Source organism: Betta splendens, chromosome 1 (assembly GCF_900634795.4).
Source record: "Betta splendens chromosome 1, fBetSpl5.4, whole genome shotgun sequence".
NCBI classification, from domain to species: Eukaryota; Metazoa; Chordata; class Actinopteri; order Anabantiformes; family Osphronemidae; genus Betta; species Betta splendens.
In genome coordinates, this window is record NC_040881.3 from 12,411,336 (window position 1) to 12,437,795 (window position 26,460).

General features: G+C 40.6%; 2 protein-coding genes and 1 long non-coding RNA gene across 5 annotated transcripts; 2 read left to right on the forward strand and 1 right to left on the reverse strand.

Annotated features, from left to right (window-relative positions):
• The first annotated feature begins 304 nt into the window (after positions 1–304).
• pdcd4b (programmed cell death 4b) lies at positions 305–8,460 on the forward strand. Its single transcript, XM_029172572.3, has 12 exons — positions 305–442; positions 836–938; positions 1,307–1,621; positions 4,168–4,262; positions 4,370–4,483; positions 4,634–4,855; positions 6,370–6,467; positions 6,733–6,847; positions 7,020–7,127; positions 7,321–7,431; positions 7,509–7,648; positions 7,756–8,460. Exons 2-12 carry the CDS (start codon positions 896–898, stop codon positions 7,814–7,816), a joined length of 1,422 nt encoding a protein of 473 aa, XP_029028405.1. The 5' UTR covers positions 305–442; positions 836–895; the 3' UTR covers positions 7,817–8,460.
• Positions 8,461–10,408: 1,948 nt separating this feature from the next.
• shoc2 (SHOC2 leucine rich repeat scaffold protein) lies at positions 10,409–23,989 on the forward strand. 3 transcript variants are annotated; one of them, XM_029172498.3, is made up of 9 exons: positions 10,409–10,654; positions 15,238–16,269; positions 16,484–16,621; positions 16,736–16,866; positions 17,089–17,277; positions 17,917–18,039; positions 18,322–18,459; positions 18,709–18,826; positions 19,425–23,989. In XM_029172498.3, the coding sequence occupies exons 2-9, from the start codon at positions 15,567–15,569 to the stop codon at positions 19,631–19,633; spliced, it is 1,749 nt and encodes a 582-aa protein (XP_029028331.1). In that variant the 5' UTR covers positions 10,409–10,654; positions 15,238–15,566; the 3' UTR covers positions 19,634–23,989. The 3 variants fall into 3 exon arrangements, with proteins under 3 accessions (XP_029028331.1, XP_029028085.1, XP_029028258.1); XM_029172252.3 differs by lacking the exon at positions 10,409–10,654 and adding an exon at positions 11,300–11,419; XM_029172425.3 differs by lacking the exon at positions 10,409–10,654 and adding an exon at positions 11,457–11,880.
• Positions 22,165–25,487, reverse strand: LOC129603942 (uncharacterized). Its single transcript, XR_008694355.1, has 2 exons — positions 25,351–25,487; positions 22,165–25,201 (listed from the first exon to the last, which is right to left on the reverse strand). It is a non-coding gene; the product is annotated as an uncharacterized LOC129603942 (long non-coding RNA).
• Positions 25,488–26,460: the final 973 nt, after the last annotated feature.

Below are 26,460 nucleotides of genomic sequence, written 5' to 3' on the forward strand. Positions count from 1 at the left end.
ATTTTATTTGCAAAGGTCACATTATTTAAATATTCAGTTATGTTCTGCAAAGCTTTTGCAGCATATGGATTGATTATCAATATTTAGTCATAACTGATGGTGTTTTAATTAAGATCTTAACGTTATTCGGCTAATTATGATAACTCATGAATAAAAAAATATTATGCTGCAGACGATAGCATGTACAGCAGTTTAGATTACAGAACGTGTAGTGCTGTCGTGTGAAAGACAGAGGGCAGCGCTTTATAAGCGTTTAGCCGCAGAAAATGCTAGAAGAAAATTCTGTGTTGCAATTTCATTGGCTACTTGATTTTAAACCTCCCTCGTCCCTCCAGCCAATCAGAGAAGGGAGATAGAGGTCTGGGTGCCAGCGTTGCTGGGTAGATAAAACAAAAAATCTCCAGCGTTCGTGGCAGAGTTTGAGGCTTGGACACAATAGACGGTCAGTGATTTTACTATCAGTTTTTAACCAATAGATTAGGAGGAGGTTAAAGATGTAATAGCACTGTTAGGAATTTAATTCATTTGTTGTGCGGTGCAAAAATATTTTACTGATATTTGGGTTTTTGCAATAGACAAATGTCGATGAACAAGCACGGGCAAGCGAACTTAAAAGCTTTTTTTTGTTGAAATAGTCGTATTATAACATACTGTTAAATTACTATCATTATTTTTCTGGGGTAGCTGCTTCCTTTGACAGTTAGCATTCAAGCTAACCTAGCATTAGCCATTGTTTATCAACACTGCGTGGGGAAGCTGTTGCGTTGCAGCATGCCCGGGCTTGTTCTCATTGAGCGTCTGCGTGTCAAAACTCTGTCTTTTATTAATGTTGCAGGTCTACGTTAAGATTTTCTGCACGCTGTTCTGCTGCAATATCTTCCTTCTACTGTAAAATATGGCAACTGACTGCGAGGCTTGGCTGAACGCAAACCCCGTTGGTGAGTGCACGCAAGTCAAAGCGCTTTAAAGCTCCATCAGCTGGAGGTGATGTGATGTTATGTGGGGCACTGGGACTTTTTCATGCGGATGTGGTTCCGTGCAGCCTGCGGCTTAGTGACGCTGAATTTAGCGTTATGTTGCTCATACTATATTCAGATGGTGTATGTAGTTAGTAAATGACACGAAGTACAGTTATGACATGAGGCACAGTTTCCTGTATTTATGTGTGGGGTGTGTTTATGTCAATATCATGACTTTAAATGCTAGTTTTTTTCGTGTTGACATCTCTAAGCTGTTCAGCCTGAAAAAAAAATTAATTGTGTTCTTTGACGTGAAATACAACCCTCTCTTTTTTCTAATCCAACAGAGGCTGAGGACCTCAGTGACTCTTTTGTGTCTGGAGACGAAGACAATGGGGTCTCCACTATCTCCAACAAGAACATCAATGAAATCAATGGCAACTGGGTGTCCTCCTCTAGCAACAGCATCCACGAGGCACGCCTCAAGGCCAAGGCCAAACGGAGGCTGAGGAAGAACTCCTCCAGGGACTCTGGCAGGGGGGACTCCCTTAGTGACAACGGAGACGTGGTCAGGGGACCCTCGGCAGCGCCGACCAGCCCCAAGAGTAAGCTGCTGGACAGAAAGTCCCGACTGGGCAAGGGCAGAGGCCTTCCGAAAAAAGGTAAACAGTGCTATTATTTGGATATGTTAGAAAGAGGAATGCTTCAGAGGAACCATTGTATCACAGTTTTGATGTTCTCTAACATTGCGCTACCAAAGGCATGCAATTGGTCATGTACTCTTGGTTTCAAAAGAGAAAAGTCATTTCAAACGTGGCCATAAAATAAATCGGTGGTATTTTATTGATCTTCTTTGTTGTGTGAGCGACTCTTTTCATCACTCCGTGGCTTCCTGTTCGCGTCATAAACCAATTAGCAGGATGTAGCCAAATGGCTGGGGGATCTTAGTTCCCGTCCAAAGGAAAGCCTTTTCTGTCTTGCCATGTGCTCAGCTAAGACTTTCTAGAAAATTCAGTTCAAGATAAAGTAGTGTTAACTGTTTTTTTTTTTTTTTTTACACAAGAGTTGATGTGCTCCACATATTATAGTGCCCACCGAGTTCACTGGCCATTATTAGGCTTTAGCTGCACAGAAGAATTATTAGGAGTTTCATAGATTGAGTTTGATGGAACAACTGTGAATGTTCAAAGCTTGCTGCATATATGTGATATATAAGTCGATATACATATATAAAAAAAATACAAGTGATATCAAATAATAGGATCATACACTTTTGTGGCATAGGCCACTGACCACTTTTCAGCTTAATGTTGGCTTATTTAAAGATGTTATGTCTAACATTTGCTTGTTCTGTGTGTTCCTGTTTGTGTTGCTGAAGTGAATCTATGACTAACGTCAGAAGCACCTCTTTGCATAATGCAGTACACTTAAATAGACAGACTACTGCTTCTTTTTTCCCCAAAACTCTTTTGAGCAACAAAGTACATAGTCCCCTACGTGACAGGAGGATTTGCTGCAGACTTGCAGGATTAAATAGCATTAGATTTAGATAGGTGTCCTAATAATCTTTGTTTAAAAATACATTTAAAATGCAGTGTTGTGATAAAGAGAGTCAGGAATCCACCTGTCTCACTTTGGCTTTCATTTCATTCACGCATGCCATGATTGATTAGGTTCTTTCAGACTAAAGTACAGTTCAGTCAGTTCCCATTGGCAGTGGAAGTGGAGCAAAATTTATCTTGGCACAATGTCCATTTCTCTGATTACATAACAGAGTTACTCTTCTAGTGTGTGGCTCAGCTGAAAGACAAATGCATCAGATCTTCAGAATTTCTGAAAAGCAAAGTAGCATACATAACATTTTAACACTAAAGTGATTTAACATCCTTTCATTAGTGGGACTGGTTCTCACAATAAATGTGGCCTCTGCTAAACATAGTGACATGTCAAAAGCCACATATGCGTGGCACTAATGGAGGTTTTACAGCATGTCAGACAAGCTGCTTTGGTGCTGCACTTAAACTGTCTGCAAGCTGTTGATGCAGCAGATGTTTGTTTGTGTAACATGTTCAAAGAAGTCTCCTCTGAGAATGAGAGATTATCTTTGGTTCCTAGATTAAAGACATGTCACATGGGAGTTGAACAGATTACACACAAAGATAATATGTGTATATTACAGTATGCACAACACCAGGAATATATAATGGTGTAGCAAATAGTTAGTGGATATTGGTTGATCTCTGTTGTGTAGTTCAGACTAAAGACCAAAGTGGCTGCCCTTTTTTCATCATAACCTGTTACAATGTTTCCTTAGTGTAGAGCACTAGATTTCTATTTCTGGGTCTGTGTTTTGTAGTGATGGGAAGTCCGGCTCTTTTGGCTCGGCTCTCTTTAAAAGAGCCTTGTGTGGCTCAGCCCAATCGACTCCTAATTTATTATCACTCTGCGCCTTAAATTTTAGCCTAATTTAGCGATTATAAATGTTTTGTTTGTTTCTAAGCATTTGTTTATTCTGTGTTTTCATAAAAACCTTATTTTAATGCAGTTTTCTATCTTTGAAAAAATGCACAGTCCTTACTTTTTAACGTTTCAATCAAACCTTTAAGTCTTAACATTCAACTACTATAGATAATAGTGTTTAGTGGAGGTTGATATATATTTTTTGCCATAAAAATAGTCTCGAGTTTGTGTGTATGGATTTTAAGCAGAGCTGACCAATGGCGGCTCTTCTCATTAACTACAAAGCATTGGCTCCTAGAGCTGGGCTTGTTCCCAACGACACATCCCTAGCGTTTTGATGTGTGATCACCTTGTTTGTTTGGAAATGTTGACTTTTTCAATAGTAACAATCAGTGCGTGTATATACACTTAGGTAAACAAGTTACCGTTAACTGGTTACATAAGCGTCAAGTAAACAAGTAACCTAGTTCCTGTAATGGTGTTAGGGAGTTAGAGGAAGCAGTTTTCCCAGGTAGATGAAAGAACAGAACAGAACAGAACAGAAGGAAAAAGATCATCAAACTTAATTTTTCATCAGATGTTTAAAAAAAAGCTATGTTTCACATTGACTTTCTTTAATTCATGTAGTTTGTTCTTCAAACTAAACTGAACCAAAAATTTTAATTTTCCACGTTACGGCCACTAATATTTGCAGATTACATTGCTAATGCTTAATGTTGCTAAAGCTTAATGTTGTCACTGAACACAGGTGGGGCTGGAGGCAAAGGTGTGTGGGGGCGATCTGGTGAAGTATATGAAGCGGAGGAAGTAGATGAGAAAGACCCAAACTATGATGAAGCCCAGGTACTGGCTGCTATGTTGATCTTATACATAGGCATAATTCTGTTTTTAGTGGAATTTCTACTTAAAACTCCAAATTAAATACATTTAATGTGATTGTTTATTGACAGGAAAACTGTGTGTATGAGACTGTGGTTCCTCCACTGGATGAAAGAGACTTTGAGAAGACTGTCACCCCTATAGTGAAAGAGTACTTTGAACATGGTGACACAAATGAAGTAGCGGTAAGTGCCCTAGCGCTGTGCTGGAAACAAGCCACCATAAAACATGCTACTTTGTCACAAACCTACACATATGCCTATCTAACTGTGTGGTTTATAGAGAGTTATCTTAAGTTCTGAAATGCTTACACTGAGGCTACTTTCCATACCCAGGAACTACTTGCTGAGCTGAATCTGGGGCCCATGCGAAGTGAAGTCCCCTCGCTGACTGTGTCGCTAGCCCTGGAGGCCAAAGCCAGTCACCGGGAGCTCACCTCCAGGCTGCTTTCTGACCTGTGTGGGTCTGTTCTGTCCCGCAGCGACATGGAGAAGTCTTTTGACAAACTGCTCCAAGAGCTACCTGACCTGGTGTTAGACACACCCGCAGCCCCACAGGTGAGTTTCCCAAAGGTCTGGACATAGGTCTGTGTGTACATTAAGTGATTTGTCTTTTTGTGTTTGTTCCATGCTTGTTAATTTTAAAAATCCTGCAGTAGAATACTGACTGAACCAACTTTATACCCCCCTCCCCCTCAGCTGTTCAAGAATTAGTCTGGTTTGGTTTGCACAGTAAAGTTCAAGCTGATAAAGAAACAGTAAATCCATTCGTATAGACTATTTGACATTTTTTAGAATGTAAGTCTAGCTACTCTCTGGAATGACATAACCTGCAAAACTGATTCAAACCTATTACACCAAAAACGTCGAACTCCACAGATAAAAAGTCAGCTGCATAGGGGAAGAATGCTGTGGTCTGATGTGCTGGTGTGTCATAGACAGAAAGCCTGTGTGCGTGTGTGCATGCGTGCGTGTGCTCCTTTTCAGCCTGCACAGACATAAGATCTCTCACCATTGTCTGTCAAACTGCAAGCTCAGCAGGGGATGCTGAAAGAGTTGTTGGTCTTACTCCTCTCTCAATCCTGCTGTCACAGTCACATTTCGTAGTGATTTTTGTAACATTCTTATGATTATAGTTCTTTTTGGCGTTAAAGCAGCAGTATGACTCTGAGCCTCTATCAGATCCTGCCCTTCATCTTTTCGCTTATTTCACAGTCTCTTTTACTCACACTTTCACCCTTCTCCACATATCCCTGCCAGTCTAGCCACAGCCATGGGTTAGACGATACAGAGCTTCCCTGTTTAAACAGGAACAATGATCAGTGATGAGTGCAGGATTTGTAGAGGCCAAAAAGGCAAAGCCAGCACTTTCGTTTCTCTAAACCTTGTGCTACTGTAAACAAACACACACACCCTGAGGCCGCTGTCACATATCTGTCACGTCAGTGTTTTCCTGGAGCCTCCAGTTCTTCAAACTGAAAGTCTATTGTTATTGTAAAAGCAGCATTCCTACAGGTGTTTGCCAGTTGACCTGATTTTTACAGCGTTATACACTCAGTTGTTCCAGTGCACTTAAAAAACTAACAGCAATAACAGTTATTGCTGTTAACAGCAAATTAGATCCTTTTTGTGAAATCTGTTGTTCACTTGTCATTGATTAGAAATGTGTACCGGTAACTCTCTCATGGAATTACTCTTGTACTTTAGTTATATATTATCTGAATTAATAGCTGACTAGTTTTTGTTGTTATCTGCCTCCTAACAAAGTCACCAAATTCAGAAACATGCCACTAAGTTCACCTCAGCCCATCAGCTCAGAAAGCTCACATGCATAATGAGTTTGAGGGAGAGACAGTAATAGCTCAACAAATCTAACAAAACAACACACAGAGAGGAGCTGCTGTACCTGGCTGCCACCCAACGCATGCCGTTCTCGAAGAATAATAAAGGGCTGTTGAGGATGGTCATCATGCAGATAAATCTATCAAATTGTGTTCACAAAAGCAGATCCTATGTCATTGATTTTCAGGATAGTTGTTTTAGTGTTTCCTTTTGTTGTGTATCTCTTCCAGTTGGTGGGCCAATTCATTGCACGTGCTGTTAGTGACCAAATATTGTCCAGGAGTTACATCGAGGGCTACAAAGGCAAAGTTGACTGTGAATATGCAAGGTACATTAATATTACATTAATATGAGTACATTAAATAATCAAATTAATTAAAAAAATTTCTACTACAAATATTGTTACGATAATATCAGATCAGATGCTGATTAATTTTTGCAAGAGAGGAAGGTTGCCCATCATCACAATGTAAGCTCCTTAGCAAAGGATCTTGTAATAGCAAGTACAGACGAGACAAAATGATCCTAGAAACAGACGCGACGTGACAAATAAATGCTGTGTCTAACTAACTTCTAATGATTTAATTTTCCAGGGCAGCACTGGACAGAGCAGCAGTGCTGCTGAAGATGAGCATGGGTGGCCTCCGTATAGATAACCACTGGGGGTCTGGTGGAGGACAGAGACCTGTCATGCAACTTATCAAAGAGGTAAATCACATAGATTAGACTGGTAGCAAACAATATGTGCCTTAACTAGGTTAAATTTGATTCTGCAATCTTTAGTGACTTTATTGAAACAAATTGTATAGCTAAGTACTTTTGACAAAAGGAAAATGTATTATATACAAAGGATATCATAGGTCATTGTGTATTCTGACAGATGAACCTGCTACTGAAAGAATATGTCCTCTCTGGAGACAGCAAGGAAGCTGAGAGATGCTTAAGAGATCTGGAGGTCCCCCATTTCCATCATGAGTTTGTTTATGAGGTATGAAGTCTTAGTCCTGTTAAACTGTGATATACATGAGATGTACAGGAGGCCAAAGATGTGCCAGGTCATAATCTCTTGCCTTTTGAAGAATCATAATGTGTATTTCAATCTTCAAAACCTAAGTATTTTAATACTATCATAGGAACGGTTTTGAGCATTAATACAATGAGAGTGTTTCTGTTTATCTCAGGCCATAGTGCTGGTCTTGGAGTCCAAGGGAGAGAAAACATTCAAAATGGTTCTGCAGCTACTAAAGTCTCTGTCTACATCGTCCATCATCACTGTGGATCAAATGAGAAGGGTACAATGCCACCTGCTGTTTGAAGTGTGCATTGCACATAATGGCTTCGTTTTACAGTGTTTTTGTTTCTTTCACAGGGCTATGGCAGAGTTTATATGGACATAGCTGAAATAAACATTGATGTCCCTCGTGCATATTTCATCTTGGAGCAGTTTGTTGACAAGAGCTTTAGTATGGGAATTATTGATGTCAAAATAAGGGATCGTTGCCCCTGTCGGTGAGTATTTACTGGCAGTATTTATACAAGTACCATGCATACATCCCTAGAATAATATATATAATGCTTTGTTCTATTTATTCTTAACCTGACCTATATCCTATCAGGGGCCGAAAGAGATTTGTCAGCGAGGGAGATGGTGGTGTTGTCAAACTTGAAAGCTACTGAGGAGCCCTTTTTATGTGCCAGATTTCCAGAAAAGAGGATCACGCTACTTTTTTACTTGGCTATTTTTCAGAAACATAGTTGGGTACGAGTTTCTTCCCTTCCAAAGTCATAAAGAATGTACATTTGTGAAATGTAGGTGGGCTTATAAAAACTGCACTTTTGATTGAACTGAAGTAGATCACTATGTCCCAGGTGTTTCAATATAACATTTACATAAGCTAACCCTTCAAGTGCCACACCTCAGTGTCAGTCATTCCATGTTTTGTACAGTATTTTGTTCATTTCACTGCCACTCCTTTTGTGTTTTCTAGAAAGCTGTGTTTGTACAGAGCTTTACAAAGGGGTATAAAAATAAAAGACGAGCATGTTGCTTCAGTACAATTCTGGCTGTCCAGTAGCTGCTGTTTCTATGCTGTGTTTACCTTATTTTGTTCCTTTTTTTTACTCCTCAAACCACAGAGAGATGTCAAGTATCAAGACATGAGTAAGGTGCAAAAACAAACATGAGTGGGGTAACTTTGCAAAATGGTGTTTAGAGTGTTTATTTTTATATATTGAGAGTACTGGTGTGTGAAATGTACCACATAATGCTCCGTGTTTGTTCATTAAACCACTGTTAAATAAAGTCGTTCTGCTTTTGAGAATGTCACAATTATAACATGCTACTATCAATAGGTTGCATTTTATTAATCTACTGAAAAAATGAATTGCTTTGCTGTATTCAGAAAGGTTGGACAGAATAGTACAGATACACTTTATTACAGAACATGCACGACACACACAATCATTCGAGAATGACATGACCAGACATAAGAGTGATGTGGTTAACCTCAGGTGACTGTTGTCACCACTTCCTTGGTCTTTGTGCTCTACATACACTAATAGCTTGACATGCACTTCTACACTCTTGTTCGTACAAATGCCTTATCTGCCAGGGCCTGAACACTGGGTTTGTTCTTGCATCGCAACTACTTTTGTGCCAGTTTAACAGTTGCAATGGTAGCAACTCATGCACCGGGCATCTACTGCTCTTTTAGTGCCAGTTCCTGCTGTTTCACAGCCTCTTGAGCCTCCATCTGCATTTTCTCCAGTTTCTCTAATGTGACTGATTTGAGTGGGAGCAGCTTTGGCTTACACAGAACCATGGTAGGCACATCTTCCATGGAAAGTTGCCCTGTAGACATTACAAAAACAGAAAAACAAGTGAATTCTCACATTTCTTTTGACTTAAATACAAAGACCAAAGTCTGGTTAGTTAAAAATTGTGTAGCAGAGAATTGCTATGCTAAATGAAGTCTGAAACCTGGAGTAACACTCTCAGCCAAACGTTCAACCTCCACCTTTTAAGTGTGGCCCAATTTTACGAATTTGATGTTACTGCATTATACACATTAAAACTAGAACTACATCTGTCGTAGTACATGCAGTACAGACCCAAAGTATAACCGAGTATTCTGCAAGATGATCTCGGGTGAATTGTAATACCAAGATTGTAAAACGGGAGAACATAACACTGACTGACGCCTACGGACTCATTTTGCAGATTTCTGAACAGTTCAAATATTGTATTGTGTTTCACAAACAGCTCGTTGTCTTAACTGCTGCTGTCACAGCAGTTTTGTGGAGTGATGTGGTGCAAACCTTGTTTGGGCAGGACTTCTCTGAATATCGACTTGACTTCTGGCATCGTATCTTGAGTGTTCGCTGAAATGGTAACATGACATTTAAATATTACATTTAACAAAATGTTACATGGCGCCGTTTCATGCTACCAAATTATGTAGAACACTGCAAAGAATGAACTGCAGAGAAATGTCGACGTTGTGTAGCTACTGTGGAAAGTTCAGTTAAATTAATAGTCGTGAGATACATTACAGTACATATACATAATTAGTATACACAGATTATAAAGTATGTGCCGACGTTGCCTTGTGGTTAAACAGTAGTGTAGTGTAACAGTGCGCTAACGTCCACTAACGTGGCCCGTGGCTAGTTTCACTTGTCTAACGCTTAGATGATTTCTGAGTTATCACTAACTTTGATTTTATGTTTACGTGGTTGTCTTAACTCTGTTAACTTGATTTGGGATTAACTGAGTTCCCACTTTCTTAGATCCGTTAACGCAAGAACGACTTAGCACTAAAGCACTAGCTAAAAGCTAACAAGCATAGCATCGACTGGCTACACTGGCATAACCACACATTCCTATCATAGCTATTACTGCTGAAAATACAGTCGAGGTGGTGTCGTCGCCATGTGTGAATATGTCAAATAAAGGTGCTGAAGCGGAATATTTGAGGACCCACCTCTAAACCAAGCAAAGATTACAGCGGTTGTCAAGCCAACGCGTCAGCTAGTGTCACGTGATCTTCTTCGCCTCTTAATTTTACAGTCGCCGAGTTCTACTGCCACCTTCAGGTGCCACGCAGAAGATTTTTTTTCTTTCCCTGTCACTCAAAAATGTTGTTTTGTTTTTATTGCTTAACTTGAACGGTTGATTCATCATTGTACAAAAATGTGTGCACACCTGTCAAAAGCTGTGGACGGCATCTATCTGCTTTTTCATGAGTTTGTTACCTGGTTTGTTTTTCCAACTAACTTGAAGGATTTCTCAGAGGTTTCCAGTGCTTATTGGTTGCACTTCCTTTAGTCTCCAGTAGAGCTCATCATAAACTACTGCAACAGGATGTAGGTCCTTGGATGCAGCATTCCATCTATGTTATTCTTGGACAAATAGCTCTTACATAACCTAAAGGTGTGTATAGGGTCATTATCTTTGCAGGTCCCATTAAGAGCAAACCAGATGGGATGGAATGTAGCTGTCACATGCTGTGCTGGGTAAGTGTGACCTCAATCTTAAGTCACCCACAGTGTTACTAGCAAGCCATCTCTACACAATCACACCTCCTCCTCTTTGTTTCAGAGTGTAAACCATACATTCACAAACCATCTATTTACACTTTGTACAAAGAGGACAGTGATTGGAACCAAAAATGTTAAAGTTGGACTCGTCATACAGTATAAAAGGATTTTTTTTATTTTTATTTCTTAGCCTACCTTTATAGTGAGTAATGATTGGATGCCGTTTCTTTTTATTTTGTGTGAGTACACACTCAATTTCCATAATATAGATTTGTACAGTAGTTGTAATAATTTCACTGGGGATGTGTATGCACGATTCCTCTGAGACCGGTGAACAAATGCTGCGTATTAACTTTGGACCAAGTTACACCTTTGAAATAAAAACCATTCCAAGTGTAAAAAATTATTATGTACAACAGATAAATTTTAAAATATGTTTCTATATGAAATGACATGCACTTTTGTATATTTTGGACACAACCACAGTGAGGTTTGTTATTATTATTATTATTACTATTACTGCAAAGACCAGCCACTGTGTCCACAGTGTACCTGTTTCTGTAAACAAAGAAAATGAAGCCAATATTTATGAGGGAATATTTGATTGGAGCTCAAAGTCTCGTGATAACATTGGTTAGGCGTGCGAATGACGCAGTTTGGTGTCAGGGGAGGGAGGGAGCCGAGCAGCAGTGTAGGAAAAGAGGAGGAAGCAGTAAGGATGGCGGAGTCACACCTCTGAAGGTAAAACTGTTATATTAACACAATAACAATGGACGTTTTGCTTCCACTGCGTCAGTCCACAGGTACCGCAGACGACAGCCGCCAGTTACGACTCGCGCAGCGCCAAGAGGCGGTTTTGCTGTAGCGAGTACGGACGCACTCTTTTGTTCAGCTTCGGAATGGCCGCTGTTTTTCGGAGTGTTTTCTTTTTTTCTCGGCTAATATTCGGTGCAGGGACGGCGCTTGGATGCAACGTTACGGCTCGTCCGCGCCCCGTGCGCCTCCAGCGCCGACGCTGCTGACACGCGAACTGGCCCGGCTCGTTTCCTCGGGGGTTCGCTGCTCATTTGCGCTCAGCTGGCTGCAGCAGAGGGTTCCTCTCTCGGGCGAACTCGCGGCGAGCGAGCGAACGGACGGGTCGGACCGCGTCCGACAGCCCCTTTGCTTGGGCCTACAGGCACACAGAGCTAGCTCGGCTTGAGGTGAAGTTAACCGCTGGATATGAGTGAATGTGCCGGGAAACCTCCACGCCCTTGGCACCGTCTGACGCGCGTGACACCAACCGTGTGCTACTCGGTGTTGACGTGGTGGTGCTCTAAGTTTGACTGCTGATTGCTCCCCGAAAGACAGCTAGCCTGTGGCTAATTTGCTTGCTAGCTGACGTTAGCAAGTTTAGCAGTCTGGCACAACTGACGTTTGCTTTGCTGTTGACGTTTAGCTGCTTTGATTTCCTGTCTTGTTGTCAGTCGTTTTACCTGGTTGATCAAGCGTATTTTATACTTTAAACGTTGACGTATTAGAGACAAAACGATTTTAAAGCTATTTTAGGGAAAATCTGACATTTAGGCCCACGGGAGTCGGCTAAAGACTTATAGTTAGCTAGTTGATACAAGGTTAACAGTCACAACATAGCTTAACGTGTAGTTAGCTCACAGGTATTGGCACGCAAACGACATTATAGTGACAACATCACAGTTTTCTTGTTCCATATTCTGTATATCAATTAATCGCGATCGATGAATTACTCGCCGACCTGGTGCCGTTTTATCAGTATTCTGCTTCTACGAATTTGCCGCTGGCAGACGTAGCCATGCTAGCTGCGTCCTGTAGAGTTCCGTGTAGCACCTTGGCTGCAGCTCATAGCTGCCACCTCACCTCATTTTGTTATCCTACCTTCAATATCACACAAATAATTGTTTAGATTAACAAACCGGTAAAGTCCCGGTCTCTAATTCTTGTTGTACGTTTGTTTAAGTGAACTGTCATGAAGCAATATAGGAGTAGGATTCGGAATATTTCCAATATTTGTGGTAGGTTTTTATTTTATCACATATTTGCTGTGCTCATTGTATCCTGTGATTAGCCAATACTGATGCATCACATATTTGATCCAGATTATATTGTAATACATCACCAAATGCTGGATAACGTGAGACAGTTCGGCTTGGGCCTAATGCACTAGCATTATCAGATGGGCCCAATTTATGCTTAATGGAAAGTTCATTAGTCTCAATGTGGGTTGCAAGCACTATCAAGTCAAAGTGTTTAGTAGCACTTTATTGTGCTGGACATGCATTAGATTCTTTTTAAAGCCATATGTGAGTTGATCCTCATTTACATTTACCAAATGAGTAGCCCTAATCTAATGGACTTGCACAATGTATACACAACTGGATGACTTGCTTATCTGCTTAACTTTATGCTGTAGCTTTGGTGAGCATGCAACACAAGGACATCTTAAAATGATTAACCCACACCTGGAAGGTAGACCATTATAATGGTTGTAAACCAACAGAGTGAGAGTTTTTAGGCTTTACCACATTGTTCCTGGAGGTAATTAAAGTCTTTTTTATGTTCACATTGTTGGGGTTATCTGGTTATTATGTTCATAATTCTCAAGTGGTCACCTAAATATAGAACTACTGTGCTTCCAGAGATCCCTGCGTACTTTTAAAAGGTTCAGATTTGCTATTATGTTGTATGTCCTGGGTAAACAAAAAACAAATACCTGCATGAGCTACTAAGCTTGTGATCTTTGCCAAAAATGTCATTATTGATAGGAGAGTTAAAATGCCATTTGCACATACAGAATTTATCTACAAAGTGAGCTTGCACAATTTAAAATTAAACTGTTGGTTCAGCGTTTTAAAGAGAGGTTAGCTGCTGAATACAGTGGTAAACCTGTACAGACAATATTTACATGCAGAGTTTTTCTAACAGAATGATGAACCAAGGAAGGAACATAGGACTACCATAAAAGGAAGTAGTGTGCACTGTTTAGTTCAGATGGGCTGGTCTGGTTATTGTCATTATTTTGTATACAGGTTTGCCCTGTAGTCATTGTTATATGGTCATCTCCTCAATTATAATATGCAGAACAAGAAGTTGGTACCTTTTTACTTTTGCAGAACACACTGCCGAGCTTTCTGTCATATGTGGGGTTCTGCTATTGACCGAATGTTGCATTTACCAAAAAGGTCATATGATCTGTTGTTGTGGGGACTACATACTTTGAAGGCCACTTCTAAAGATTGCTTTCAGCAGAACTAACCTTTCAACTTATCTCTGATCCTGAGCCAAACCTGCCTCTCTTTGCCACGACTTAGCTCTCTTTGCCATGTACTATTGCTGCAAAGCTCTGCACAGTGACAGAGACTAAACAGAACGGGCTGCTAGAGACATTCAGGCTTAGCTTGCCATGTAAAGACCCACAGTGTTGTGTGTTTTGTCTAGATGTCATTGAGATGTAAATATTCAACATTAATGTTGCCTTTCAGACTTTATAGAGGATGGCTAACTGGCTCTAAGGCTACAGCCCCACCTCAACGCATGTTGAGGTGGGGCTGTAGCCTTAGAGTAATGTCAACAGTCGCTGGGCCTTGTTTGTTTTGTAGGAGTAAGTTAGTGTGAGGATATGCTTAGTATATTCAACAGATTTACTTGGACTAGCACAACACTCTTAATGCACCATGTACCTTGTGGTTCTGACACCACAAGACCTGTTAGAAGTGCTTTTTTATTCTGTCAGTGTATAAAGAAGAAAAATCCCAGGAATATAATACTTTATTTCATAATGTATTCATATTTTACTGCACTTAATCTACAGTTGGCTTTCTGTGAACTTATCTACAAAAATAGCTTATTTAAATATTTTGCTTCTATCCTATATTATCTTGTACTGCTTTGTATTGTATGGCTCATAAGAATCTTTAATTTGCCTGAAAATGTTGCTGCTATAAAGATGAAAAGAGGAAACTACAGGCTGTGCAAGGCTTTTTCTCTGCCACCTGTCGTCGAGTTTTAGTATAGTCTGTTTTGTGGGTGTACTCATACGTTGTTATCGCTATCACATCACAGCAAATACGTCAAGTGTTGGATTGACATTAGTGTAGTGTTCACTGGGAGGTTAGGTGCTGGAACAGCGATAAAGACAAGCTAGTAATATCCCCTATGTTATGATGATAGAAAAGGGTTGTGTACAATACCAGGAAGTCATATTATTCACCAAGCCTGCAGATGCCAAACAGATGCCACCTGAAAAGCGGCCATCTATAGAGAAACCAGTTTACTATTTGTAGTTTATACAAAGTAAGACGTGATGCAATATAATTAGCATGTTTGTCCCAGTGTCCTCTAGATGTGAAACTATATCCAAGTGAAAAACAGTTTTGCTTATTTTGGGAAATGCTTGATTTATTTATTTCAAAGTTGACAGGAAACAAAGAGCCAACAAGAACAATGTCAAACCTCTGGAGTTTATCATTGTTACTTTGTTATTGTTAAGAATAAAATGTGTGTCAGTGCATTTGAAAATGCATTTTCTTCTCTTCCCCCAACAGCAAATCTTCAACTACACCTTTACAACCTTTGCAGTCAGACAGAACGTCTATCCAAAGGATCTGGGATTGTATGCAGTTCAAACACAAAGCATGCGGCCCATAGATACTATAGTCCAATTGCTTCAAAGGATTTGTTTTTCCATTACATTTTAGCAAAGTAACAAACGTTATCCATAAACCTTTGGCTCATAAGACCTTTATTTTAAAGATAACCATAAAGGTGTGGGCCTGCACAGGGATGTTTGTCTGTTCCCCTTTCTTGCCAAAATAAGTAACCTGTCAAAAGAGACTCTCATGAGCAACTCTGCAGGAGGCCCGATAACGTCAACATGAGTAGTACTTTAGGCAAAGAAAAAGACTTGAAAGAGAAGGACCCAAAAGGTGGTCCAGCAGGGAAAGAAAGGGAAAAGGAGGCCAAGGCTCTGGCCAGCTTGGTCAAGGATGGTGGCAAAGACACAAAGACCAAAGGGAAAGATGCCAAAGAAGGAAAGAAGGACACCAGCAGCTCGACACCAGGTGTTGCCTTCTCTGTGGATAATACAATAAAGCGGCCAAACCCTGCACCAGGTACTCGCAAGAAGTCCAGCAATGCGGAGGTAATCAAAGAACTTAACAAGTGCCGGGAGGAGAATTCGATGAGACTGGATCTTTCTAAACGGTCCATTCACATGTTGCCCACCTCCATTAAGGAGCTGACGCAGCTGGCTGAACTCTACCTGTATAGCAACAAGCTGCAGAGTCTGCCGGCCGAGGTGGGTTTCCTATCAGGCCTAGTCACTTTGGCACTTAGTGAGAACTCTCTGACTAGTTTGCCTGACTCCCTGGATTCACTCAAGAAGCTTCGAATGCTTGACCTCCGGCACAACAAGCTCAGAGAAATACCGGCTGTTGTCTACCGGTTGACATCTCTGACAACGTTGTACCTGCGCTTCAACCGCATAACAACAGTGGAGAAAGACATTCGGAACCTTTCCAAGCTCACTATGCTCAGCATTCGTGAGAATAAGATTAAGCAGCTGCCCGCAGAGATAGGTGAGTAGCACCAATTTGGGTTGACTTGACAAATTTCTAGGCAAAGCAAATATAAATGTTTTTGGTAAATCTAAGTTTATCAAATTATGTATTATGCCTCAACATCTGACTATTGCAAAAATTGTTAGTATTTGTAGTTGGACTGAGACTGACTGGTAAAACATTTGTCCTGAATTAACAACCCAATCTGAATTTTGTGTGCGTATTTCTGCAGGGGAGCTATGCAACCTTATTACTTTGGATGTTGCTCATAACCAGCTGGAGCATCTACCGAAGGAGATTGGAAATTGCACACAGATAACCAACCTTGACTTGCAGCACAATGAGCTTTTGGACCTCCCAGAAACAATAGGTCATTTATTTATATTTTAGGACTGCTGAGCTTTTTTAATAACATATAATGCATTATCTGGATATGTGATGAATACTGTAAAGGCTTAAAAGTACGTTTGTTATGTTGTTTCAGGCAACCTGGCAAGCATTAACCGCTTAGGTTTGAGATATAATAGATTGTCAGCCATACCCAGATCTTTAGCCAAATGTCGAGAACTGGAGGAGTTGAACCTCGAAAACAACAACATTTCAGTTTTGCCAGAGGTAAGAACAATTAAAAACAATATCCTAAAAAATAATTGGTGTTTAACATTTTATTCAATTTAGGTAAAAGGCAACAACAGGTACTCCAATTCTATTCAAACCACTGAAACAAACTGATAATCTAATTTGATGACTATCTGACTATTGGATTTTACAGATGCTAAAATCCAAGCATAAAGGAACAAAAACATATTTTTTTTGCTTATTTTTGTGTTTAATCAGGGCCTGCTCTCAAGTTTGGTGAATCTGACAAGTCTGACACTGGCGAGGAACTGCTTTCAGTCGTATCCTGTGGGTGGACCATCCCAGTTCTCCACCATCTACTCCCTCAACATGGAGCACAACCGCATCAATAAGATTCCATTTGGTATCTTCTCCAGGGCAAAAGTGTTGAGCAAACTCAACATGAAGGTATGCATATTCATCTACGAATCTGTTAGGGAAATTTTTACTGTGTAATAATGGTTATGAAACAAAACCTGCTTGTTGTTGTCAGCATTTTAGTTTTCTTTGAACCAAATGTAGGTGGTGTTAGAAGATCTCAAGACATTGTGCAGTCTCTGTTTTTAAGCATTTGCTTGTTAGAATAGAAAAAGCACAGGTGTTAATAATGATTACAATGGTTCCATTGTATTCCGCTCCTCACAGTGTCTGTGAGCCAACACACAGACGTTTCACTTTATTATACAGTTTATGTCCTACTTTGAGATTTTAAGAACATGACACTGGAGTGGACCCTCCTATCCATCTTATCTCCACTGTTTAACAGAAAAGCTGCTACCTGTTAGTGACTGGACAGGACACGTCTGTTCGTTATAGTGGGATGTTTTTTTAAGTTTTTATTTATTTGTAGAAGAAACTGACCTTCTTGCGTTTCTGCATTGCATATAGTTTGGATTACAATCTCCACTTAAAAACATGGTCTTATGAGCGCAGGCAAGAGAGCTGAGTCCACTGCTTTGCTCAGCGTCTTCAACAGCTCTGTCCTTGTGTTGATCCAGTAAGTTGTGCGTTCTTTTGCGAATGAAGTTGTGCTATTGTCTTCCTCAGGACAACCAGCTGACGTCTCTGCCTTTAGACTTTGGCACATGGACTAGCATGGTTGAGCTTAACCTGGCTACTAATCAGCTGACTAAGATCCCCGAGGACGTCTGTGGGTTGGTCTCTCTGGAGGTGAGCTTTAGTGAAAACAAGGAGTTCAGATTCCACACTGACCACTTTTCTCACATCCTCTGCATATTTTAAGCCTTATTGTTCTCAGAAGAGTTTTAAGAATTACCACATTTTATTTAACAGAAAACTTGAGTCTTATCATGGATGATGTTTGAGTGTTCTAGAAAAAGAAATGAAATCTTTGTGTAAGAATTTGATAGTTCATTGCTTTTAAGAAAATATGTGTAAGGCCCAGTGATTTTAATGAGTTAATTATTGTGACAATTCTCATTATCTTCATAGGTATTAATATTGTCCAATAATCTTCTCAAGAAGTTGCCACATGGTATTGGGAATTTAAGAAAGCTACGTGAACTTGACTTAGAAGAGAACAAGTTGGAATCTCTCCCTAATGAAATCGCTTATCTTAAAGATTTACAGGTAAGTTTTACTGATGGGTAAACACCATCCAGCCTATGACGAGTTGGCACAGACTCAACCTGAAATACCATCATTGCATCAGTCAAACAAAAATAAAAAATAATGTGATGCTACAGACAAACATAGGTTTTATCAACAAACCTTCATCAAATCCATGTACTGTTTCTTTTAAAATGCAACATTCAGACTAAAACATTTATCAATGAGAAAAGTCTTTGCAAAAACATTGTGCCCCTTCTCTTTACTTAGAAATTGGTGTTGACAAATAATCAGCTAACTACATTACCCAGAGGCATAGGCCACCTCATCAACCTGACACATCTGGGTCTGGGAGAAAACCTGCTGCAACACCTTCCTGAGGAGATTGGTACGTATTGCTTTCAAAGCCCACCACTTACACCAGTAGGGGTAGACCTTGAATGCTGGAAAAGTGCTTTTTTACTTGTGTTTCACACATTGTTGCAACAGGAGTGGGAGCTGGTCAGGAGACCTCAATTTTAATCTGTGCAGTTATTGCTGTTGAAAATGTCACTACGGTTTGCTCTCATTTCACTGACCACTTGTTTTGTTTTTGTAATTGTAAGTGTAATTTTGTTTTCCTTTAATAAAAGCAGCAATTAGGATTTAAAAGCTTAACAGTGCAGCGTGTCCCACCTTTGACCCTTCCTCAGAGCGATTGGTTCAACCTGGTTACTGCTGAGGTTAGGTGTTAAGCCAGGGATTAAAATGGATGGAGGGGAAAAGGCTAAAGTGCTTGTATTTTTAGTGCTGACACTGGGAACAGAAATTTATGTGTAATGCATGTGACCTAAAGGTGTTATGGTTCTTTTAGATCTCATTAAATATTTAACTTCACTGTTCAGGGAACATTGTTATTTATCGTCTCTTAAGCAGCAGAGAGTGAATGCAGCACTGATGCGTGGGGTATGGAATAAACTGTAACTAACACCTGTGTTTGCCCTCAGGTACACTGGAGAACTTGGAGGAACTATACCTCAACGACAACCCCAACTTGCACAGCCTCCCGTTTGAGCTGGCCCTCTGCAGCAAGCTGTCCATCATGAGCATCGAGAACTGTCCTCTCAGCCACCTGCCACCCCAGATTGTCGCGGGAGGCCCCTCCTTCATCATTCAGTTCCTCAAGATGCAGGGACCATATCGTGCCATGGTCTGAGCGAAGAGCAGCTCAATCCTAGGCTTTCTTAACTCCAGACCCTCCACTTGCTCTGTACCCTCTCGCCTGGCTGCCCCCATTACGTGTAACATACACTGTAAAGAAAAATAGACTGGCCACAATCAGTGTCAGGGGCAAACAAAAGGAAGAGGTGGAAAATGCTTCTTTACTGCACTCGGGCAGAAATGAGGCTAATCTATGGAGACCTGACTCCTGTCTTTCTCCAGAGTTTTTAAGGGTCATTCTAAGACCCCAGCCACACTCGTCTTTCATTCCGAATCACAGGAAAATAGGTCCAACTCTTTGCCAAAACTGAAGATCTATAGAGTCCTATAAGGAGTAGCCGTGAGCTAAATGGCAAGTCTTTAAACCATATAAAATGTTGCTCCCTTTGCCAATGTATTTACAGTAATTACAAGCATCTATTATGTGAGCAAGGATACAATTGTATGCAAAAACAAACGTTTTTTGAACTTCACATTTACTGCTGCTGCCGTAATTTTAACATCATGTTGTATTTCCTTTTGATATTCCCTGTATTTCTTTTCTTTTCATTTTTTTTTTTTTTTTTTTTTTTTACGTCAACTTCCTCAACATAACTTATGTTAAATTGCTTCTTGACCACAGAGAACAAAGGTCTAATGATGGAGTGTTTATATATATTTTTTTGTATTTTTTAAAAATTGTATGTTTTTTAAAAACTGTGCCTATGTTTAGAGTGATCCCGTGGTTCATTTCTAAACGCAATTGTCCATGAGAATACAAAGATATAAATTATTTCAGTTTTTTTATTACTGCTGTTTGATCTTACTTTTTTTAAACATTTTTTTTTTGGTTGTTGAATTATCTGTAAAATTAAATATCAGTTGTAAAATAGGCTGATTGGAGATATTTTTAACAGCAGTAGTTGTTTGACGTTAGGTAGGGATGTATACATATGAGAAGCGCCAATCACAGGCTTGGGGGGTGGGAGCAAGTTGGACTCGTATCCGGCGGTGCTGTGACCACCATCCACATTGTTTAGCGTAAGAAAAATGTATTGATTTTAAAATGTCCAGGATACTGAGGTGATGGGATAAAGGACAGAGATGCTTTTAAAGGTGTTCTGTTTGTTGCCTTGAGTGCAATTTTAATTTGGTTAGTATCTTCAGTGGTGGGCTGCACACCTGTCATCCACTTGATCACTGACCCACATATCAAGCGTTTTTAAAAATGATCGGGGTCTTTTGGTAAAGCTGTTGTGTACGAGAGCTTCAGAAAGGTTTCATAATAAATCACTGTTAGGTTTCTCATTGACACTTCCTCTTTTTTTGCCCATATCTTTCATTTTAGCTTCTTTTTTTGACCAGGTATGAGGTGTGTCTCTTAACACAAATGGTTCCCTTCACTTAGTTTTGTCATTTTAAAGTGATATCTTTTTTTTTTCTGTCCCACACTGTCCCAGCAATGCTGCTGCTCTTGTGCACTTTAGGACATTGCCATCATCAGACAAACACAGTAGCCTCTGATTGATTCTTTAAAGGAGGGGTTTATCTTCACAAATGTTTTATCTATTAAACGGTTTATCATGTAAATTTGTATCACAAATATATTGGCTTTTTTTTAGACTCAAAAGATAATAGCTTTTTTTTCCTGTTAGAACTTGTTCTCTTGAACTGTAAAATGGTCTGCAAGTCTGCACAACGTTTCAAATTTCCCTGTCCTTGATTTGTTCCTCATTGCACCAGAATGGCTCATTGCAGATTGGGTCAGCATTTTTAAATCCTTCTTTATAAATGTTTTCTGTTTTTTCTAATGATGAAATGTGTATTCAGTTTCATAGCATTATTTTAAGTAACTCAACATTAAAAATCCTGGCAACAAATTAATTCATCCAAACTTTTTTTTTTTTTGTTTAATTTCAAAAATGTTTTGCTTCCCATCTCCATATGCAGTCACGGTTCTGTTTTGCATTGAAATGTGTGGGTCTACTTTATGCAGCAGCAGCTCGGTGTGTTTTGTGTGGCCTGTGGCTTGGTCTCCTGATGCCAAGTGCACCGTGGCTCACCTGAGGGTGTTGTCAGGTTTGAGGGGAAATGTACCGCTGCTTCTTATTTACCAGCAGAACCTGTTGCTGCTATTCGCGGACTGAAACATATGCTGTTCAAGACGGGGGGGTGAGGGGGGCGGGGTCGTCATCCACTCCCAACACTGATACAGACTCCACTCAATCTAACCTGACGGACAAATCCACTGACCTTTCCGGTTTGGCATCAGGCACAGTGGTTTTCTCACAGATCAAATCGTTCGGAGACAACGATGAGACAACACAAGGTGCATATTTGAGCTTAACTCAGTTACAGTACAAGACTGTCAGAAAAAGACTTTAAAAAAATTGTAAAAAGGGCTTTCTGTGTTCATGCTCAACAACACACCGGAGGCATTGCATTCCTGGGTTTTATATAAAAGCTTTGGAAGTTTCTTTCTTGTGTATTTACTTTTAGCTGTAAACAATTGTGTGGAAAAATGCCTTCAAAGTACTCAAAGGTGAGATGTGCATTAGGTATGCAGCAAGGGCGCTGTGACCCATCTTTACATTCAGTCTCCTTTCCTTTTTTTTTTTTCTTGTGCCATTTTGCAAGAATGCTGAGTGTATGAAGATGCAGAGAATGATGGGAGGTGGCGCCAGAGACTGAACTGGGCTAATCGACTGGAGAGCATTTATCAGGTCCTGAAATAGTTTTGGTTTGCTGTGGATTAGGAGGAGGAGAGGCAGATCGGCTACTGGAAGCTGTTTGGTAAACCTTATGATGGCGTTATATTTGCAAACTGGTGGATCCAAATTAATCCGAGTAAACTTGGTGTTTATTTTTCTATTGTCTGTGATTTTAGGCCACGAGAGTGTCGCAGAGTCATTTTCCTCCTCCCCCTCTTTTCTGGGATCATACAATTTGTATTTTTTTATTTTCTTTGCCTGGTTAATTTGTACAGCAAACAAGCATGTTGAACACTTATTTGACATGATTTGTCTGGGTCAGAATTGGGTGTTTTTGCATAGAGGAGTTAAATTTAGTGGCTATTGGTGTATCTGCAAATGCTCCCTTTTTGTATATTGCAAAGGGTATCAAAGCATTGTGTGGCAATGCGTATCCTACTTAATCTACATTGACAAGCAGCCTTAATGGTCTTTTTTATGTGTCTGGCTATTCCTTGTGTCTATGGCCACTGACTGTACTTGATGACAAGCAACTGGTGGTTACAGTGTAAATTTGGGTCTCGTTTTATTTTTCCTTTGACTCTGTACAGTAATCTGATGTTATGGTGGACTCGGTATTACAACATGTGTGACGTGATGAGAGTTCTACAGGACAACAAAGAGTGCTATGGAAGATAATGCCACTATGCTACCAAGTGGATGTACATTAGCTTGCGTCTCACTTGTTACTGGCATTAAAGGGGATTTCCACCAAAACTGACTTGCATGGTTTTCTTTTCTGCGAAAACTGGTTTTAAAGCACAACAGTGATTTAACTTTTAATTTTATTTTTTTTTTTGGGAACATTTAGGTGTGAATGTTCAGTTTGTTGAACTTTCCTCCACATACACATTAGGCATCTGTACTTATGGAAGAAAAATAGCTATATTCATACAAGTCATCAACATTCCCCTTGGTTTTCTTACTAAACTGCGTGTTCCTCTTCTCCTGCCCTCTTATCCTGGTGAAGTCGAGCCGGTTTTGGTGGAACGGCCCTTTTAATGTGAAGCACCTGAATCTTTCTCACGCGCTTGTTTATAATCTCCGTCTCTCTCATTTACTTGACTGCCTTATGTGCGCCAAGCAGAACCTTCATGACCGTTTTCAGACAGATAATCACTTTTTTTTGTTCCTTTAATGTCACTAAAGGGATGTGAGGCCACGGATTGAACAGGCTTAGAAGGTTTTGGCTCAGTGGTCTCTCGACTGGACGAGCAGTTGTGGACATGACTACCTCTATGTGAGTCTTCATTGCTATCGACGGTGTCCAAGGAGCAGTCTGAGGTGTTTTTTCCCGTGTACATACTGTGCAAAGTCAGATGCTGGTAACAGGAACTTGGCTTTTGACCAGCAATTCAATAATTTGCTTTACTTAACTTGTTTCAGTTTTATTGCTTTTGAGCATTTTTTTAAGTATTATTTGGCAAAAGAGAAAAGATGCACTCTTTAGCAGGCTTGGTTGTAGACCACAAACTCAGTCAATGCCGCCCCATTGTAAGAAACCAACAAGCCACAGAGTTCGACTTTGCAAATGAATGAAATGACCATGTTTGGTGACGTTCTGTATGTAAATACATCTTTTTAACTGTAATAAACTGATAAATACTGTATTTACAACTTTATTATGTGTTGTGAACCTATTTCACTAAACATCCCATCTGTGTAAGCTAGATAAAGATTACACAGTTTCTAGGGCAGCATGCATTTTGCTTCCACAAAATTAGAGTCAGTCAAAAACCTACACTACCTACACTTACAGAAGCTGAGAATCTGAGAAACATAGAAAAATACAGGCAGCGTGGCTGAGCTTCCTGACAACCTCAGCTGGTTGACTGAAAATCCTCACTGACATACAAACATAAAACAACTTCATTTATTACATCTGGGCAGCTACAGCTGAGCAAAATCACTCCACCGACCTGCATAGATCTTTAATCTTTAATAAAACAAACACGCACATCAACACAATTTCTTAAATGTGCCCTAGCTTCACATTGCATTGATTATAATGCTCACATTTCTTTAATCATTATATAATAATAATTATAAGTATAACTGCTTCATCATACAGCATAGAATTTAGAGTGCAAAAACAAAGTCACAGTGCTTTGATTCTTCAGCGGTGACTGTCTCTGCTCCAGTGCAACACTGCCCCCTGCTGGTTGATTACGGTCATGACGTGCTGGTCGTAGCTGCGCGTATTTCTCTTTTCCTGAGAGTTCGGTCAGAGTACACGCAGACTTCTAAATTCACGTATGCCCCGCAGGATTGTCTGATTCCCATCAGTCGTGTTGTTTCAGTTTGTATCAGAAATAAATCGTAGTGGCAACCTAAAGTCGTCCTATTCCCACGGAGTCTGCAGGAGACGACAGGTGTCACTGTATCCTTGCGCTATATCTGCGCATCCACATGCAGAACGGAACAAAAGACAACACGACGTCCAGTCCCAAACCAGCAGCAGAGCGACTCCAAGTCATGATTGGTGTCGTTTTCTCAGCCTGGACGGATTTCCGTGACTAACCGCCTCACACGAGCGCTGCGTGTGCGCGGGTGCGCGTTGTGTATTCAGTTAAAAGCCTCGGTTCTCGGTTACTCCGTTATTTTGCCTTCATGATGAATATGAACTCTGCCACCTCATGTTTCATCCAAGGAGTAAATGTATATCAATTACAGCTTTGGAGGTCCACGGTCGGCATGCTCAGTAGGGAAGGACAGGAACAGGTGTGAGTGACGTCACTAAGCCACGATCAGGTGCGCGCTCCGTCCACACAACCGACGCAGAGCTGTGCGCGAGCTGCGGTGGTCCCCTTCTACCTGCGCCGGTTTGTTTAAAGCTGTGAAAAGAAATTGAGTATAAGTGCAAGACATGATGCTTTATCAAACAGTACGATCCTTATACAGGGAAATAATAAAAAATAAATAAACCTAACCCTAAAATAAGTAAATGATGTGATCTATTATTAATGCTGAGTTCTATACTCACATTAACATTTTTGCAAGTTTAATAGGCCTCTTGTAGAATCTTTCTCGTAGCCTGCAGTTAACTAGAATTAAAAATCTAAAAAAAACAAACATCTGAACGTCTCCCACGTAATTAGCACCAAATTACAGAGCAGAAACAGCCTTCGGCGAAATCAAAGCTAAGTGCGTATTTACAGCCTAACAGAAGATGAAACGCAGGACAGAAAGTGAATAAGAACCTGCTGAACAGTGTGTTGAGCCCGGCAGCTATTTCCAGCCCGGGCCCATTGGTGGTACACTCTGTGCTCGGACACGTCTGAAGTAAGTAACAAAGTGCAGGCGGCGACGCTGCTTTGTCCATTCTCTGCCTTTATTCGTTTAAACAGTAACCAACACACGTTTAACGGGAAAGTACAGATGTGAGGATTTATTTGGCTCCCATGCAGACGTTCAGAGCCGTCATAGTCGGAAATGAACAGGTGTCACTAACAACATTAGCTCAGACTGTGTTTTATTAGCGTCTGCCGTGCGACAGAGCCGCGATACACACCAGCAGCCGCACGAACCTGCAGCAGCCAGACGCCCCTCGCTCGCGGTAATTTGATTATTTACACCGGTTCTTTCCCTGCCGTGACACGTCACCGCGTCGTTTGCGATGGGAAACAACGCGCACTTCCAATCACGCGTCCGTGGAGTGGGTGGGAAGCGGAGAGCCGAGGACTCGGCGTCCACAGCTGCTCAGGAATCCCCTCTTCCAGGACGTCCTCCCAGAGAGAGATTTAATTAGGAAACACAAACAATGCTGGAAACGGTGCGAGCGAGAGGCTGCGCTTCCGCAGCAGGAAGAGGCTCCGGTGCCGGGAACGTCGTAAACACCGATCGAACTCCACCACAGAGTCCAGACGCGAGCTTTAGTGCTCGTGAAGCGATGCTGGTGACGAGATACAGTCACTGGCACCTCCCGTGTCATCATTTCATCTAAACTCCTCCACGCTGTCCCACTTCTGTTTGATTTCACGTGTGTTTCATTTAATTCAATTGCACTTTAATTCCACCAATAAACATATTGACTCAGACTAGCGCGTCTCCGCCGTCACGCCTTCGTTATGAAGTGAAAACAAACACGATGAAG